Source organism: Homarus americanus, unplaced genomic scaffold, assembly GCF_018991925.1.
Source record: "Homarus americanus isolate GMGI-L3 unplaced genomic scaffold, GMGI_Hamer_2.0 scaffold56009, whole genome shotgun sequence".
Classification (NCBI taxonomy): domain Eukaryota; kingdom Metazoa; phylum Arthropoda; class Malacostraca; order Decapoda; family Nephropidae; genus Homarus; species Homarus americanus.
In genome coordinates, this window is record NW_024739542.1 from 5,620,079 (window position 1) to 5,640,368 (window position 20,290).

A 20,290-nucleotide genomic window follows, 5' to 3' on the forward strand; every position below is an offset into this window, starting at 1 on the left:
CTGTCTGTCTGTCCTATCTATCTATCTATCTATCTACAAATGACTCAGGCACCGTCATCAGTAATTAACACTAACACATCATAACCTCAGTGATACTAATATGGCACTCATGGCACGCCTGGTGACACTGTGAACCACTGCCCGCCTTTACCACCCACGAGAGACTCTTAAGACCTCAAGATGAGAGTGTGTCCGGGTTAGGTTAGGGCCCAGCTGGACTTGACGCCCGTTTGACCTGCAGTGTGTGTGTGGAGTCCCTGTGATTCTTCTTAATCGTGGTATTGTCTTTTGCTTCCATTAAATGACAAGGTCGCGACGCTTACATCTGCAGTAGATGACCTTATGAACACACGAACACAGAGAGAGAGAGAGAGAGAGAGAGTGTCGGGTTGCACATGAATGACCTTGGCAAGTAACCTCCTCCCCTCCTCCCTCCCACGACACAGTTACTGGACCGTTAGCGTCAGATTTCTTCGCCGGTGAGGAGGTAGATGGATGGGAGAGAGGAAGGAGGCGGTAGGGGTGAGGGGGGAGAGGTGGTGGGGGAAGATAGTTCAAAGTTTAGGGGGAGTCAATGGATTTATTAATTAAGCTGTTTCACTGCCCAAATGGTTCCTTATTAAGCTGGTTCACTGCCCAAATGGTTCCTTATTAAGCTGGTTCACTGCCCAGATGGTTCCTTATGAAGCTTACAAATATTCATGACAATGGAAATTGACTCAATCGATATAAATTTAATATTTTTCAAACAGGGAAAATTAAAACATAAGGACAGACAGACTCATTGATACACACATATACATACTCTCTCTCTCTCTCTCTCTCTCTCTCTCTCTCTCTCTCTCTCTCTCTCTACATCATCACAGAGGAGATTAGATGCTTGCGATGGTCCGTTAGTTAAGTGTGTCAGGTCTGATCAATCATCTAGTGCTTCCCTCCTACTGGCTGTTGTGTTGTACTACCAGAAGTGTGCGGCGTCTTCTGAAAAAAGAGTAAGGGAGGAAGACAGGTAGAAGGAGAGAACAACGGGACCCAACAACATCCTGGTGAGGTTAATCTGAGGACGTCTTGTTGATGTCAAACTGCTGAAGGGAGTTTACGTGCACTCGCGGTCACTCACTCGCGGTCACTCCCACTCACTTGGTCTCTCTCTCTCTCTCTCTCTCTCTCTCTCTCTCACTTGCTCATCTCACTCACTCCACTCCTCCTCACTCACTCACTCACTCACTCCTCCACTCACTCCACTTTCCATTACCGTTACTCCAAGAGCTGTTGTCACGTACCCAGCATGCAGCTAGCGATGCATAACTTAGCGAGAGAGAGGAGAGAGAGAGAGAAGAGAAGAAGAAGAGAAGAAGAAGAAGAAAGAGCAAAGGAGGAAAAAAGAACAACAGGACCCAACAACATCCTGGTGAGGTTAATCTGAGGACGTCTTGTTGATGTCAGAAGCTGCTTTGAAGGAGTTTGCGTGCACTCTCTCTCTCTCTCTCTCTCTCTCTCTCTCTCTCTCTCTCTCTCTCTCTCTCTCTCTCTCTCTCTCTCACTTGCTCACTCACTCACTCACTTTCCATTACCGTTACTCCAAGAAGGCTGTTGTCACGTACCCAGCATGCAGCTAGCGATGCATAACTTAGAGAGAGAGAGAGAGAGAGAGAGAGAGAGAGAGAGAGTGGAGGAAAGGACAGAATTTAGTAAGGGATTCTCATCACTGACCCCCACCAGGAGAAAGTCGGGGACAGCTGCTGGTGGCCCCGGCTACTGTAGGGTACCTTCTTGCCCTTATTCCCAGCCTGACCATTCTCCTGCCTGGTTTTATTGATTATATTTGCTGCCGGGTGAAATTTTTAGTGTTTGTGTGTGCGTCCGTCCGTCCTGATTGAATTGAAACATTTTAGCCAGAAAAATACACATACAGAGTGGATAATAATAACAATATTAACATGGCTGAGCCAGTTGAGAACCTGAGCTCTCTTTGAGGCACCTGATATATACTATACATTTATCTGAAGGAAGTATTATGTAACATTTAGTATCATCTGGAATAGTACAATAGCATGGTTATCACTTTAATATTTATTTATTTTATTATTTATTGTTTTTATTTTTTATTTTTTATTTTTATTTTTTTATTTAATTGTTATTTATATATTTATTTATTTATTTATTTATTTATTTATTTATTTATTTATACATACATACATACATACATACATACATACATACATACATACATACATACATACATACATACATACATACATACATACATACATACATACACACACACACACACACACACACACACACACACACACACACACACACACACACACACACACACACACACACACACAAAATATCAATAACTTGTAATAAACCAGTGTATTCACTCCCAGTAAACACTACTCCTTGCACTGTCACTATGTTGAAATGAACTGTAGTTTGAGCTTTTCCCCATCTAGTTATTATATATCTTATTTGTATCACTTATGTTACTTGTATATTATTTGTAATTCGAAGCCATTCCCAAATATGTAACTGTATATTTTCAGCCTTCTGGCTGCCAAGCTCTTTCAATAAACCGTTAGTATTATTATTATTACACACACACACACACACATATATATATATATATATATATATATATATATATATATATATATATATATATATATATATATATATATATATAAATTACAGTGGAATTGAAAAACATAAGTACATGTATAATGGGGGAGCGGTACAACCTGGGTTGCACAGTAATAAGGTTGAACAAGAGGACAGAGCTTTCAGGATTATGTCTAGTTGGCAATTATGTTTATTGCAATGGTAATTACTTATTTATTTACATGATAGTTTCCGATAAAACGGTTTTGATGGTACAATAAAAGCAGGTACTGTAAATATAGTAAGTGTTACAAGAAATATTAATACTTCGACAATAGATATTTTTTTAGAGATGATTTAAAGGAAGGGAGCGTAGTCTTTGCTCGGATGTGTGGGGGTAAGTTGTTCCACACCTTCACACCATGATGTTTTATGGAGGTCTGGGACTGAGAGGAGCGCATGGGGGGTGGTCTTAGTAGCTCTGGGTGCCTTAAGTTGTATCTCTGATTATTCCGGAACTGGAAATAATTATTGTCAAGCAAGTGATTGATTGATTTGTAAACAAAGAGGGCACAGCAGTAAGTGTTAATATCCTCGAATTTTAAAAATTTCTATATAGCAAATTTTTCGTTTGTGTGATCTGTTTTTTCAAGTAGGTCATTGTCCGTACAACTCTCTTTTGTGCAGTATGATACTTGACTGCTAATTAGTCCCTGGCCTCGTGTTGGTGCCGTGATGAGGTTTTGGTGACATGTTGTTAAGGTGTTGACGATGTGTGTCAGGTATATGTTCACCTGGCCATGGCTGCTTGTAACCCAGCACTGAACTTGTAGGTCATTCCTCTCTCACCGTCCTCCTGCTTCTGCTTACTTTAAAAATGTTCATTCGTATATTTCTACATTAAGTAACATTTAATATACACAAAGAAACACGATAAACCTAAAGGGGCACTATAGACCTAAATGAACCATAATAAAATGATCAAGTGCAGGAATGGCATCGGAAGGGTTAAGGAACATTTTATTTATACTTTATGTACCTTAAGGGACGCACAATATACCTCTACTTTAAGGAATTGTCAAGGTGGTGGTGACAAGAATGAGGATGATGGCAAGGACCAGTATGTGTGTGTGTTTAAGACAGGTGGTGTGTGTTGTGAACCCCGCCGGAGATAGATAGTGTATGAATCGTTAAGCTGGAGTTCCTGGCTGCTATAGTCTGTGTTGCAACAATAGTTCGGTGTCTGTGTCTTGGAAAGTGAGGAGTGAATGAAAACACAGTCTCTCTCTTTCTCTCCCTCTCCTCTGACGACACAACGCGGCGACACAAGAGAGAACAATATTATGCCAAGTTTTTAGTGCTGTACGTCTTCGGTATTCAAAGGAGTTTTACGCTCGTAGTGGTTGCAGGAGGAGGCGTGTTATGTATAGCCTGGCGGTGGTATTATTGTTGCCGCTTGTGTTTTACCGCCTCTTGTTCACGGTCCTCTGTTTGTTATTCAGGTGTTCGTTATTAGACAGACACACAGACAGACTCGCTTTATCCCACACAAGGGCAATCAATCAATCAATCAATCAATCAATCAATCAATCAATCAGGTTTGTTGAGTAGATATTCTGAAACGTTTGGGAGATTGTGTGTATTGCAATATGAGGAGTGGAGGGAAAGAAGCAGGCAGCAGGGAGGGAATGAGGGAGGTAGGGGGGAGGGAATGAGGGAGGAAGAGGAGGGAGGCACCAGGGAAGGAATGAGGGAACCTGCAGGGAGGAAGGGGGAGGGGGAGGCAGCAGGGAGGAAAGGATGGAAGGAGGCAGCAGGGAGGGAGGGAGGGAGGGAAGCAGCAGGGAGGAAGGGAGGGAGGCACTAGGGAATGAAGGAGTGAAGCAGCAGGGAGGGAGGCAGTAGTGTGTGTGTCAGTGGCTCAAGTTTTTTAAGAGGAAAAACAAAGATATCCTGTCCGGTTAACAACAGCCATGACCACTAACCTGTTAGTGGGTTAGCCCCCTGGGTGGTGGGTTAGTCCGTGGGTGATGGGTTAGTCCGTGGGTGGTGGGTTAGCCCGTGGGTGGTAGGTTAAAGCCTAAACGCATCCGGATATAATAAGTATAAGGTAGTAAGTACCAGGCAGTAAGTACGTATTGTAAGAGTAGTACTTAGTGAATATATTAGTGAAGGTGAACAGTTAGTTAGGGTGCTCTTGTTTACTCTCATCTTGTGGTGGGATGGTTTAAGGTGTGAAGAATTACACACCACACCTGGGTTCATCTTGTGGCTGTGTTTACCTGGGGGGGGGGGGTAAACCTACATGTTATATCATGGCTCAAACACACACACACACACACACACACACACACACACACACACACACACTACATCAAGTTGCGATAGAGTTACAGTGTGTGTGTGTGTGTGTGTGTATAGATTCGTAAATGCCTTTTGGTGGCTTGATCGTGAACCATGGGTGTAATGATGCGTGTGTGGTATACTGTAGGTGTAGTCTAGGTGTGGTGTACAGTAGGTGTAATCTAGGTGTAGGTGTGCAGCTTTACCTTGACATTATACAATAACTCCACAACAATAAATGTCACCCTTATCAAATATTTAACACACACACACACACACACACTCTGTTTGGTATTCTTGTTAAGCTAGGCCGTAAGCGTGTAACTAAAAGACGAATGGTGTATGAGTTATGTATTTTCGTGTGTGTGTGTGTGTGTGTGTCGAACCGCCGGCTAACCAAACAACCATGATAAAGTGATACACGTAATTATGGTTGTCTCTCGATGTAATTTTACCTCCATGTTGGCCACCATTCTCGCGTCATAAGTGAAGGACACAGTTTAGAGTGTGGTGATATGTCCAGTTACTGAGGAAATTAACTCACTGATTGTTAACGGTGAGTCAGTTATATGCTCCCTTCACTGGACTGTTAACGGTGAGTCAGTTATATGCTCCCTTCACTGGACTGTTAACGGTGAGTCAGTTATATGCTCCCTTCACTGGACTGTTAACGGTGAGTCAGTTATATGCTCCCTTCACTGGACTGTTAACGGCGAGTCAGTTATATGCTTCCTTCACTGACTGTTAACGGTGAGTCAGTTATATGCTCCCTTCACTGGACTGTTAACGGCGAGTCAGTTATATGCTTCCTTCACTGACTGTTAACGGTGAGTCAGTTAGATTCTGCCTCATGTCAGCAGGTAAGTGGAAAACCTAACCTAACCCTACGGACACCTGTGATTCTAATTGTGTGTAGTGTAGTGTGAGTCGTTTATAATTATGTTCCCTGACGTCATTATTTAGGTAGATGGGTAGTTGAGTGAGGTAAATGGGTAGTTGAGTGAGGTAGATGGGTAGTTGAGTGAGGTAGATGGGTAGTTGAGTGAGGTAAATGAATTATTACCTCACCAGTTATTAGGGAGGAAATATCGCCACATGAACCTGGGAGGAGGAGCTGTGTTAGGCGCCACCAGCTGCTGACTATACCGCCTGGTACCACACTACTCTATACTGTGTGTGTGTGTGTGTGTGTGTGTGTGACTTGATCAATAAGGAAGGTTCTCTGCTGTAAATTGGCACCACTGACTATCTATGGGATCTCGGCTCTCAGTCTACAGGAGAATCTAAAAGTAATAAAGAGCTACAGGAGTTATAACAACACACTACACAAGCTGTTATAAGGGTTGTGAAGACACCCGGACAATGACAAGGTGACGTCTGTAATGTTAAGAGTAAATTTAATATAGTTTAGTAATCAATCTCCCAACAAGGATCACTGTCGCTAACCTAACCTGTTGACGAGTTTCACTTGAAGATTAGACATCCCAGCTTATTTCACTTGACGATTAGACATCCCAGCTTATTTCACTTGACGATTAGACATCCCAGCTTATTTCACCTGCATATTAGACACACCAACTTATTTCACTTGACGATTTGACACCCCGGCTTATTTCCCCTGAAGATTAGACGTCCCAGCTTATTTCACCTGAATAATAGACACCCCAGCTTGATTTCACAGCGGATGAGAGGAAGTGTTTGTGACAGGGTTAGTTAACTGATCTACCACACCTAAGACACAGGCTTCACCGTCCTCAGTAGAATGTTTGTAAGGTGGGGAAGAGGATCATCCTGGTGTACTGTGTGGCCGCCATCTACACTAACTCCACATACACAGTACTTGGTGTTTGGGTGTAGTTTGGTATCAGCCCTGGGTGTGTTACTCTGCGTCACATGTATACATCACACACATAATTGTAAAGAACGTATCACTTAAAACCTCACCTGTTTACCATAATAGATGATGACCATTGTGTTCAAGCTGCCTTACATGTTGATCAAGATGACACACAGTCAGTTGGGCGCTACGCAGGAAGACAACACACACACACACACACACACACACGTGGGTCGGGTTGATTGTGGCCCAAGAAAATGGATTTAAACTCCCTGGCCGGAGACCTGAGGTTACTGTGTCACCCACTCACACCACCCACCTGCACCACCCTTCTACACCCACCCTTCTACACCACCCACCCACACCGCTCACCCACACCATCCACCCACACCACCCTCTTGATGGAAAAGGGAGGGTTGTGATTGAGAGGGGAGGGAAGTGGTAGGGAGAGGGAGGGTGTGAGGGGGGAAGTGGGATAGGGAAAGGGATGGGGCAGGAGGCGGGAGACCAGGAAGCAGGAAGCAGGCAGTAGGAGGTGAGGAGGAAGGCGTGACAACACTCCTCCTTACCTCGTCATTACCTCAGTCTCATTTACATTATTTCACGCCTCCTCTCACCTCCCTCCTCCCCCCCCCACCTCTCACCTCTCCCCTCCCCCACCTCCTCACCCTCCCCCTCCCCCACCTCCCTCACCTCCTCCCCCACCTCTCACCTCCCTCCCCCCACCTCACCTCACCTCCCTCCCCCACCTCACCTCCTCCCCACCCTCACCTCCCTCCCCCCACCTCTCCCCCTCCCCCCACCTCCCCCCTCCCTCCCCACCCCCCCCTCCCCCCCCCACCTCTCACCCTCCCCCCCACCTCTCCACCTCCTCCCCCACCTCCCCACCCCCCCTCCCTCCCCTCACCTCCTCCTCCCTCCACCTCTCACACCCTCACCTCCCTCCCACCTCCCCCTCCCCCCACCCTCCCTCCCCCCACCTCCTCCCTCCCTCCCCCCACCCTCTCACCCTCCCTCCCCCACCCTCCCCCCTCCCCTCCCCCCCCTCCCCTCCCCTCCCCACCTCCCCACCTCCACCTCCCCCCACCCTCCCCCCCACCTCTCCCCCCCTCCCCCCCCCTCCCTCCCCCACCCTCTCACCTCCCCCACCTCCCTCCCTCCTCACCTCCCTCCCCACCTCTCACCTCCCTCCCCCACCTCCTCCTCTCACCTCCCTCCCCCACCTCCCACCTCCCTCCCCCCACCTCTCACCTCCTCCCCCACCTCTCACCTCCCTCCCTCCCCCCCCTCACCTCCCTCCCCCACCTCCTCCCCTCCACCTCCCTCCCCCCCTCTCCCCTCCCTCCACCCACCTCCTCACCTCACCTCCCTCCCCCCACCTCTCCTCCCTCCACCTCCTCCCTCCCTCCCCTCACCTCCCTCCCCCACCTCTCACCTCCTCCCCACCCTCACCTCCCCTCACCTCCTCACCTCTCACCTCCCTCACCTCCCTCCCCCACCTCCTCCCCCCTCCCACCTCCCTCCCCCACCTCTCACCTCCCTCCCACCTCTCACTCCCCTCCCCCCACCCCTCCCTCCACCTCTCACCTCCCCTCCACCTCACCTCCCTCCTCCACCTCTCACCCTCCCCACCCCACCCTCCCCACCTCTCACCTCCCTCCCCCCACCTCTCCTCCTCCCCCACCCTCTCACCTCCTCCCCCACCTCACCTCCTCCCCCACCTCTCACCTCCTGCCCCACCCTCACCCTCCTCCCCCCACCTCTCACCTCCCTCCCCCACCTCCCCCACCTCCCCTGCGGCCCTGCCAGGTGTACGGCCACCTATATCTGATGTGGTGTTGTTGTTGTCTTCTTGTGACCTATTGTTGTTGTTGTGGTTTGATTTATTATTATTTAGTAGAAATTGTGACTTGTATCTGTAGGTAATGTGTTTGTTTCTTTTTACTCTGTCGTTGAAATTATTATTATTATTATCATTATTATTATTATTGCATTTATTCTTATTTATCTGTCTTCATTATTTATATAGATTTATTTTAACTCTGTTGCTAATGTTAGGTGAGAATTGATTATTATATTCTCTCTCTCTCTCTCTCTCTCTCTCTCTGTCTCTTATAGGAGCTGTGATAGAGTCGTGTGTGTGTATAGTAATTGTCTCTCATTTTCAATTATCGTGTCCTATACTTTCTCCTCCTCCTCCAAGTTACTCCCTCACTACTGGAAGCTCTACCTCACCTCCCCTCACCCTCCCCTCACCTCCCCCCTCTCTTTTATCTATATATATATATATATATTATTAGGTTATATCTGTCTCCATCTTCGTCTTGGTTTTCTTATTCCCATTTACTATTTATCTTCTCTCCTACCTAGCTTCTTGTCTTCCTTAGTCCTCTTCTCCTTCCCCTCTCCTCTATCCATCTCGTCGTTTACTCCTATTTCTCTCTCTCTCCCAACATAGTACAGGTAAGTCTCCAGTTAAGGAATTGAATAACAATAATGGTTCATATTTCACCCCACCACACACACACAGGTGAGTCTCGACTTTCACTGCTCAACTTTCACCTGGTGTCATTCCCTTCTTTCACTGGAGTTTTATATGTTGTCATGTCCTGCTTCTACCTCCTTCCCCTCATTTACCCGTTTCTTCTTATCATTACGCTTTATTGTATTATTCTTCGTTTCGTGTCATATTCCATCACTTCTATTCCACCTCCTTCTCTTTTGTCTTCTCATCTACTCTCTCTTGTTCTTTCTTCTTTTCTTTATCCTTCTCTTAACTCATTTTCTTCCTCTTTCTCTTCTGTTTACTTTTCGTCTCCTTAGAGTTAATGTGAACTTTTGTATTCATAGATGTTTAGGTTAGGTGTTGGTGGTGAGGTTTGGTGAGGTACTTTGACCATGTATTGCCTTATGGGTGTGTTCAGAGGACGTGTTACTGTTCTTATGGGTGTGTTCAGAGGACGTGTTACTGTTCTTATGGGTGTGTTCAGAGGACGTGTTACTGTTCTTATGGGTGTGTTCAGAGGACGTGTTACTGTTCTTATGGGTGTGTTCAGAGGACGTGTTACTGTTCTTATGGTGTGTTCAGAGGACGTGTTACTGTTCTTATGGGTGTGTTCAGAGGACGTGTTACTGTTCTTATGGGTGTGTTCAGAGGACCTGTTACTGTTCTTATGGGTGTTTCAGAGGACGGTTACTGTTCTTATGGGTGTGTTCAGAGGATGTTACTGTTCTTATGGGTGTGTTCAGAGGACGTGTTACTGTTCTTATGGGTGTGTTCAGAGGACGTGTTACTGTTCTTATGGGTGTGTTCAGAGGACGTGTTACTGTTCTTATGGGTGTGTTCAGAGGACGTGTTACTGTTCTTATGGGTGTGTTCAGAGGACGTGTTACTGTTCTTATGGGTGTTCAGAGGACGTGTTACTGTTCTTATGGGTGTGTTCAGAGGACGTGTTACTGTTCTTATGGGTGTGTTCAGAGGACGTGTTACTGTTCTTATGGGTGTGTTCAGAGGACGTGTTACTGTTCTTATGGGTGTGTTCAGAGGACGTTACACTGTTCTTATGGGTGTGTTCAGAGGACGTGTTACTGTTCTTATGGGTGTTCAGAGGACTGTTACTGTTCTTAAGTGTGTTACGGCTCTTTTTACTGTTGTTACTTTAGTTCCTGCAGTGTGTGTGTGTGTGTGTGTGTGTGTGTCGTCAAGAATTTGGCAACCTCCTCGTATCTCCTCCTGCCCCGCCTCCTCTTGTTCTCCTCTCCTTCCTCCTCTTTTTTATGTTCATCTCTTTACTTCTTCCTTCTTCTTTTATCTGAACATCTTTTTTACTTTCCTCCTCCCTCCTCCCTCCTCCTCCTTCCTCTTTTTGTCTTCGTCTGTCCAGTCTTTATTACTCTCTCCACTTCTTCTCTATTCGTCTACATCTGTTGTTTTGCCCCAAGAGGAGAACAATTTATATATTGAGGTGACTTGTGTATTGCTGTGTACTACTGTTCGTTAGCGTTCTTGCTTTTACCCTCCCACCATTTTCCTCATTTACTCCATATTCTTTTTCGTCCTCTTCCTCCTCCACAATTTTATCTCTTCCTCCTCTCTCTCTCTCTCCTCTTCTACTCTTTCTTCCTCATCTCCTCCTCCTCCCGGTGAGGCAGTGACCGTGACCACCAAACTAACACAATGACCTCCTCTCTCCCTCCCTCCTCCTCCTCCTCTGACCACACCCCCTCCTCTTCTCCTCTGACCACACCCTCCCTCCATCACCACCTTCTCCACTGACCACAGCTCTTCCTCCATCATCTTCACCTCCTTCATAAATAAACACCTCCTTCCGTTCCACCGAACACACCCCCCACCACCTCATCACACACCCCATGACCGCGCCACCTCCACCACGTCCGTTCCATCACACCACGCCCTACTGCCATCCACCACATCACACCCCTCCACCTATAAGAGTCCACACAAATTAAGTAGGTCAGTCAGGTCTTGATACTGTGTGTTACCACTGTCCACTACCACGTAGGACACTGGTTCATACACCAAAATATAATAAAATAGGTCAAATTCATTAGTGTTATGCTATACTTGAGGACTAATGAGTGTGGACTAACAAATTTGGTATAGACTGTAATAATGTTTTAAGGATTCCTGATTCTATGAAGTAGTTACATAGTTCATGGTACAATTAAGCCAGGTGGGTGGCCTGAAGTCTTTGACAGTGTCACATTCCATAATATAGTGTATGCTTTAAAGGTTTATCACAAAGTTTACCTGTTGCATAAGACAACTTTACATTGTATATAATATCTCGTAATTGTAGGTGTAAGAATAGGTACTGGGATATGGCACAGGAAGAAATGATACAACACAGTATATATTAATGTTTCTCAAGCTCAGTAGGCTTGTAGTCTTCTGTATCAGTAGGTTACCAAGATAAAAATTGACACAATAATGCAAAATACACAGTAATGATTACGCTGGATATACTGTATAACAATAAGGTGACATGCAGTTTGAAAAGCATCATTTGAGTTTCAGGTCATGTAGGGTCAGATTAAGGTCACATGGCCAGCACACATTTGACCTGACCCCACATGAAGTTTACCCTCCCTGGCACTAGATGGGGTGGATATCCTGACCTCATTAACCTGTGACAATATGTTCGCGTGTCTGCACTGGTAGTAATTTCGGCGCTGACACGACAACCCATGTGACGCCGCTTGTCAAGTCTGGTACAAAATTGCGGGTACTACTACAGCGTGCGGCCTACAAAATATTTAGGTTAGGTTATGTCAGGTTAGGTTAGGTTAAATATATCTTTGTAAACAGCACTCTATAGTATAGTAGCACCCTCACGTCTTTACTCATGAGAAACATTAAATATATGAACTATCGTGATCCCCACCGAAGATGGATAGTGTGTTTTTGTTGTGTGTGTGTGTGTGTGTGTGTGTGTGTGTGTGTGTGTGTGTGTGTGTGTGTGTGTGTGTGTGTGTGTGTGTGTGTGTGTGTCACTATTACAGCAGTTCTATTCTTGAAAGGGGGGGTTGTGAAGGTGCGTATGATTGTATTGAGGGAGGGAGGGAGGGAGGAAGGAGACACACTTAACCTGTACTGTGTGGGAATAATTTAGTGAGTCATTTACTGTGTGAGTTATGTTGATAGGGCATTGTGTACCTCATGACTGGGTGAGTTGGTGATGGTCGACCCTGGTACACACACACACACACACACATACACAGAGTTAGCCAAGTCCACCACCAACTTAGAACACTTATGGGCTATTGTTTACGTGTCTTTACCCTCCATTCTTAACCTCCTCCTCTCTCCATGCATTCACACATCCCCAAAGCTCCTCACTCTTGCCCTTCCTCTTCTACCCTTCGTTCTCTACACTATTGTTTCTCCATGTAGTGTTCACTCGCTCCTCTACCCCTTTCCCCTCGCATTTCTCTCCTGTCCTGTGAGCGCTGCCTTGGTAAGTCTACTTGAGATGTCCTGTGTGTGTGTGTGTGTGTGTGTGTGTGTGTGTGTGTGTGTGTGTGTGTGTGTGTGTGTGTGTGTGTGTGTGTGTGTGTGTGTGTGTGTGTGTGTGTGTGTGTGTGTGTGTGTGTGTGTGTGTGTGTGTGTGTGTGTGTGTGTGTGTGTGTGTGTGTGTGTGTGTGTGTGTGTGTGTGTGTGTGTGTGTGTGTGTGTGTGTGTGTGTGTGTGGTGTGTGTGTGTGTGTGTGTGTGTGTGTGTGTGTGTGTGTGTGTGTGTGTGTGTGTGTGTGTGTGTGTGTGTGTGTGTGTGTGTGTGTGTGTGTGTGTGTGTGTGTGTGTGTGTGTGTGTGTGTGTGTGTGTGTGTGTGTGTGTGTGTGTGTGTGTGTGTGTGTGTGTGTGTGTGTGTGTGTGTGTGTGTGTGTGTGTGTGTGTGTGTGTGTGTGTGTGTGTGTGTGTGTGTGTGTGTGTGTGTGTGTGTGTGTGTGTGTGTGTGTGCGCGTGTGTGTGTGTTTATTATGTTGGCTTCTGTGTTAAGCTCCGTTATGGTTCGTTGTTGTAGTTACCACCTGCCAATACCTTGCCACCTGCCGACCTCCCCGCCGGCCCTATTAATACGTCACTTGTGGTTGTTGAGGCATGCTGAGAGAGAGAGAGAGAGAGAGAGAGAGAGAGAGAGAGAGCGCGCTGGTGTGTTGGAGGTGACGTTGGGGGTGGTGGTCGTAGTGCTATGTAAACATGTGTGTATTTATGCTAATGTTGCCAGCCTCCTCACACTCCTCTCTCCTCATAACTGTGACAACCTCCAGTAACTCTTGTGTTTTACTCATAACTCTCTGACAATGATGGTTTAACTCTTAGGGCGGTGGTTTAACTCTTGGGGGCGGTGGTTTAACTCTTGAGGTCGGTGGTTTAACTCTGAGGCGGTGGTTTAATTCTGTAGACGATGGATTAATTCTAGATGATGGTTTAACTCTGGCCGATGGTTTAACTCTTGAAGGCGGTGGTTTAACTCTTGAAGGCGGTGGTTTAACTCTTGAGGGAGGAGGTTTAACTCTTGAAGATGGTGGTTTAACCATGAGGACGGTGGTTTAACTCTGAAGGTGGTGGTTTTACTGTAGACGATGGTGTAACTCTGTAGTCGATGATTATACTTTGTAGACGATGGTTTAACTGGAGATGATGGTTTAATTACAGACGATGGTTTAACTCTGATGATCATGATTAAACCATCATCCTCAAAGAAATTTTCTAAAGACAGCCATGGATTAGATTAATATTAAGCAATCATGGTTTATAATATAGGTCATGGGTTATAATATTTGTGTTTTATGGGCCATGGGTTAGCCGGTCACTATCGGGGGGAGGAGGGGGAAATAGGAATCAATAGAAGGAAGGAGGAAAGAATAGAAGAAGGAAGGAGGAATCAATAGAAGGAAGGAGAACAGACTGGTTAGTTATATGGGGCAGATAGTGTCCGTAGATTATTATGAGTAGTATTTTTTTAATAATATTTTTTACCTGTATCGTCATCATTATCATCATTATTGTTGTTGTCATAATTATTAAATGAGTGAGACTAGATAGTGGAATATAGTGCACGTGATATTTCTCTCTCTCTCTCTCTCTCTCTCCTGCCCTACAACTTACACTATACCTGTCTAGGATTAAGTAAAGTTATTTGTAGAAAGTACGACTCCCGTGTGCAGCCCTTGCAGCGGCGTGAATAGGAAGGAGTGAGCGATGGAGCCGTTGATGATATTTACTGGATACCTCATTTGCATACGGTGCTACCTCACACCAGGTGCTATAGTGGAAGCTAGGTTGTGTTCCTTCCTTCCTTCCTTTCTTCTTTTTCATCATTCTTTTTCTCTCTTTTCGTTCAAACCTGTCTTCTTTCCTTCCTATTTTTTATTTCTTACTCTTCTTTCTTTATACCTTAATTGATTTCTTGCTTTCTCCCTTCTTTCTTTCCTCCATTCCATCCTGCCTCCCTTCCTGTCTTCGTCTCCCTTAACACCCCTCAGCTCTCTCACACGTAGGCGCTAATCTGTAGTAACACAGTAGAAGGTGGACGCTGTTTTCTAGAGAAAGTTACTGTATTGTATGGGTCGCCACCGCCACCCTGAGTTGACTACTTCACTCTGTGTGTGACGCCAGGTCCACGTAACTGACTCCCTGGGTTGACTATCGCGACCATTATATATAATAATAATAATAATAATAATTAACGGTTTATTGAAAGAGCTTGGCAGCCAGAAGGCTGAAAATATACAGTTACATATTTGGGGAATGGGTTTCGAATTACAAATAATATACAAGTAACATAAGTGACACAAATAAGATATATAATAACTAGATGGGGAAAAGCTCAAACTACAGTTCATTTCAACATAGTGACAGGGCAAGGAGTAGTGTTTACTGGGAGTGAATACACTGGTTTATTACAAGTTATTGATAATTTTTACAATGGTTGGGACTGGCTGTTCTTATAGCGATCTCAGTTCGGGTGCACGTATGGGCTGGATGCGGTTAAAAGCCGAACATTCTCGGACTAGGGATCTCAGGTGGTAGTAGGAGCTGTGAGATGGTGTAGAAGCTTACCAAATTTGCAGATGAGGTCGTGGTGATGGTCAGTGAGAGTCGAAAGGGTCAGTGTGTTGAGCGCTTCTTGATATGTGCCTGTGCGGTTAGGGGTACTTGTTTTTATGTGTGTATGGATGTGTGTGTGTGTGTTTACGAGAGAGAGAGAGAGAGAGAGAGAGAGAGAGAGAGAGAGAGAGAGAGAGAGAGAGAGAGAGAGAGAGAGAGAGAGAGAGAGAGAGAGAGAGAGAGAGAGAGAGAGAGAGAGAGAGAGAGAGAGAGAGAGAGAGAGAGAGAGAGAGAGAGAGAGAGAGAGAGAGAGAGAGAGACTCTTTGTCGTACACTTTCTCATAAAGAACGTTCACCAAATACCAAAAACGCTTGTGGTTGTTTGGCTTGTAAGTGGTTTCTCCAGCTAAGTTTCTCATCAACAATAACTCCAAGGAATTTAGTATTTTTGTTCATGTTTGAGGACTGCATTACCAAGGTACAGGGGGTCCAAATCTGGGGTTAGGTTTTTCCTTCTGTGAAAGATTGTGTAGTGGGTTTTTTCGAGGTTTATGGTCAGTTTATTATGTATTACCCGGGTCCTGACTTTAGTCAATTCAATGCCCATAGTTGTCATCAAGGAATGGAGATCTGAGTTGCTGGCATAAAGATTATTATCGTCTGCAAATAATTTGTATCTTATGAGTGTGCTGGAGTGGACTACAGTATATCGTTTATGTACAACAAGAACGGTACAGGACCAGAATGGAACCTTGAGGGACGCCATATAAAATTGGTGAGGAGTCAGATTGATGATTATTATAGCAGACATACTGCTTCCTGTTAGACAGATATGAGGTAAACCAATTTTGGGATATACCCATAAGGCCGTAGTCTTCAAGCTTTGCCAAGAGGATGGTATGGTCGACAGTATCAAAGGTGTTGTATTATGTATATCCTGTGTACTCCCTCACTGGGGTGTATCCGCGTTGATGGTCGCAGAAAATAATACACCTTATGATGTTTTTGTTCAATATTAACACCACCGGCAGCGGGGGGAGCTGGTCCAGACCCCCGGACCACTAGACAGTATTTCAGAATCCTCTACTTCTGATCACATCTTGTCTCCCTCGAGTGTAGCACAAAAGCCCCCTGGACAAAAGTCCTTTAGCACAAATAATAGGAATTTTTATATCCTTATTTTTATTCTTTATCATTTACAGTTTATGAACCTAACCTAACCTGTCTTGCACCTTAACAGGGGTTTTGTCCAGGGGGATTTTGTCGGTGGGGCTTTTATCCTAGGGGGCTTTTGTGTGGACCTCGTCTCCCTCCCTCAGTGTGTTTTGTTGTCACATTACCTGCATCAGTACACGGGGACACCTCGGTGAGCAGTTCCGACAGCGACACTTGTCTCACCTCTTCCTTTCAAGTTGAAAATAAACCTGCTGGTGTGTGTTTACCTCATACATGTACGACTGATGTATGAAAATTATTGTGTTGTTTTATACGTGATACTTTAGCTATGCTTTCATAGAGTCCTACTCCGCCTCCTGCAGCCTCCTACACGAGTGTTGTGTAACAGTGACAGGGAAAAATTGTGTCGCAGAGGTACTAATGACCTGACGACTCTTGGGTCACTTGGGGGTCACATTCTAGGTCACTGGCCCGGGAGAGAGAGGAAAGAAGGAAGGCAAATGGGACGCTGCAAAAGGAACGCAACACTGAAATAAATACTGTCCGGGATACAAAAATGTAGCGAGGCGAATTGTGATGCCATAAACCCGAGGGAAAGTAAATTGTAAGTAGCGGGCTGGTGGCTGGTGAGGTCAGCCTGGGTCAACCTTCACAGGACCTAGGGCGAGAGGGAAGACCTGGGGAGAGAAATGAGAGTTACATCGAGCGAAAGTGAGGAGAAGAGAGCTCATTTACCTGGGTGTGGAGCCGCTACACTCCTTATTAATTGTTGCCAAGCTGAGAGTCGTTCCGCTCGGTGACGACTGACGGAGTTTTGTCACGGTGACGAGTGTTGACCTGGGAAAGTCTCCCTCTTAGCCTGGACACAAGACCCGTGGGTTAGTGAGCCCCATGGAGTCTTGGAAACGCACCAAACATACTTAGTCACTATGTCGTCACTTTTCTTATTAGCTGCTCGAACAGTTCTCTGTGGCTCACTTTTGACAGGTATTGAGCACTTTGAACAAGTAGTGGGCATATAAAGGATCTCTTAAGAGTGTACTTGAGCTGACTTAGGCCTCGACACATAGACATCCGCCACACTATTGTCGAGACAGCATTAAGACTCAGCCCTCTCCAGTTCTAGGTTCTCTTCTCTGCAATTGAAGCACGAAACTCTTTATAACTGTATCCCCCTTACACAATAGAGATAGAAGCATGAGTCTTCCATGACACTTAGATGGGTAGTATGTGTGATTTAATAGGGAGAAAAATGAAGGTCACTGTTAATTTAACCTGTAATTAATGAGAACTAAACCTCGTAAATAATAACAGGGTTGACAAAAAGTGATGATAACGAGGATATGAGTGACACATGACTTGATGAACCGAGGGTGTTGGGTGATGTGATGAAGGTGGTGGATGATGTGGTTGTGTTGGTGGTGGAGGTTATGGATGGTGTGGTTGTGTTGGTGGAGGTGATGGATGATGTGTGGGTCTCCTGGATGAGAGAAAGGGAGATAGGGGAGGGGGAGGGAGAGACGGAATACAAGAAACAGGGTGATAGTGAGAAGAAAGGGAGAAAAGGAATGTGACAACGAAGATCAGCTGACGACAGTATTCGTTGACGTCACCCAAACGTAAAATGGCCTGTGTGTAAACAGACAACACTTGACGACACCGAAACAAAGATAATCCTGGGCGTAAGCAAACAACACAAGTGACGTCATAAACCATCATGGCCGCCATTGTCACTTTTCGACTTAACATTTACTCTTGGTATCAGTCGACCTCTGAAATGACTTGTTGGCTGATGGCTCTCACATTCTCCTTGTCTGGATGTAAGGGTGTGAGTGGGTGGATGTGGGAGATATGGGTGTGTCTTGGATGTATATGAATAGGGGGATGAGGGAGGATATGAGTGGGTGGGTGGTCGTGGTGGCTGGGTGGCTGGGGACTGGATGGATATGTATGGGTGGGTGAGAGCTGGGTGGATATGTATGGGTTGGTGGGGGCTGGGTGGATATGTGTGGGTGAGTGGGAACTGGGTGGTTGTATGGGTTGGTGGGAGCTGGGTGGATATATGTGGGTGAGTGGGGACTGGGTGGATGTATGGGTTGGGAGCTGGGTGGATATGTGTGGGTGAGGGGGGACTGGGTGGATGTATGGGTTGGTGGGGGCTGGGTGGATTTGTGTGGGTGAGTGGATATGTTTGTTATGAGGATCACAAGAACCTGTGTGGGGGGAGGGTAGTTGGGTGGATATGTGGTTATCTAAGCAGGTACAGCACATGTGGATGGAAGTGCAGTGGCTGACTTGTTATCGTACTTACCTCCTGCTCTGAATGGTTACCTAACTTTACTATTAGGGAAGTAAAAGCAGTCAAGTGTAGTGCTGGCAACACTGTTTTCTTGTGTAGGAAAGGTTTAGTATTCCTTGTGCTATACAGTATTTACACTGCCCATAATGTGCTGTCAGGCCTATGGCACCAACTTTGAATTTCATGTGTGCATGTGTACAGGTGAAAAAAGGAAGTGTACACACATGTAGGTTCAGCCAACCTTTAAGAGTAACAAGAGGTGTGTGCGTGCAGTAGTACTATTTACAGTGTCAGGTTCTTGAGTGGTCTCTTATAACTAATGTTATTTGTGTATGGGGCTAAATGAAAGTTGTTTTAGTAGACGAGAACGCCACCTAATAACTGCTTATTGTGATGTGTCAGTTTATGTTGATTAAGGCAGCTTGTTGGCTTACAGGATGTGATAATCAAGACTTGTATACTTTGCCATTGTCTTCAATGTGTATCCTTGTATGTCTGTATACTATGCCAGTAGCCTCCCTTAGTGTAATGGTTTACTACACCGTACCTCTCCCCACCCTCCTCCTCACCTTTCACCAGTGACCCTCTGTGATTAGTGTTGTGTGGGTATGGTAATGTATGAGTGAGGGAGCCATTGTATGCGTGGACTGTCAGCTTTACAGTTGGAATCAGTAAGAATATAATGTTTATAAGGTAATATGATATACTGTAATGGGTCTACTCTGCTGTATATAGAAATAAATTTCCCTGGCTTATCCATAAAAAAAAATGCTGTACATTATTTCTGTATAACAGTGATCACAAATTTACGTGGAATTTGCCATCTTCATGCTGTCTTCTCCACACCCAAGATATACTGTACATTGCTAACAGATTAACTACTTACAGGCCGGTGACTTTGTGGTGGCCAGCAGTGTGTGTGAGCAGCTGGTGTCAGGGAACCATCACGAGGGCTGGGTTGTGTGCGAACAGTTGGGTCGAGCTCACCAGTATGCCAACCTTGTTGCTCGGGCAAGGTTCCTCAATTTTGCCCTTACATATGCCACCCCTAGTCATCTGGAAGACCTTCTTAATGCCAGGTAAGATATATACTGTAGTGCATACTGTACATAGAAGGTCCTCTCATATAATACCATATAACTCATTTATATATGTTTTTAAGTTCCTGATGTACAGTACATGTACTGTATCGTATATATTTCTTGACCAAATGCAGATAATCAGATGCTGGGAAGTGGTAAAACAGTGGATGACTTCACCATCAGATATAACACCAAGTACTGTACATACTTAAATAAGTACAGTCCAGTATATAGTGTAAAGTTGTTTCAATGAGACACTTTAGAAGTATTATTCTTAACTGTATGAGTTTTTTATAAGCAGTACAGTACCTGTATATGAATCTTTCACTGCTGCATTACATGAAGAAAAGTGGATGAATGAATGGTATTCAAAA

At 45.2% G+C, this 20,290-nt stretch overlaps 1 protein-coding gene across 1 annotated transcript in view; it reads left to right on the plus strand.

Moving 5' to 3' along the window:
* Positions 1 to 20,290, plus strand: part of LOC121874821 (neuroblastoma-amplified sequence-like) — a 157,081-nt gene that overhangs the window by 112,747 nt on the left and 24,044 nt on the right. Inside the window, exon 25 of the mRNA XM_042379106.1 lies at positions 19,723 to 19,913. Within this exon, the coding sequence (XP_042235040.1) occupies positions 19,723 to 19,913 (191 nt within the window). The remainder of the gene's footprint in view (positions 1 to 19,722; positions 19,914 to 20,290) is intronic.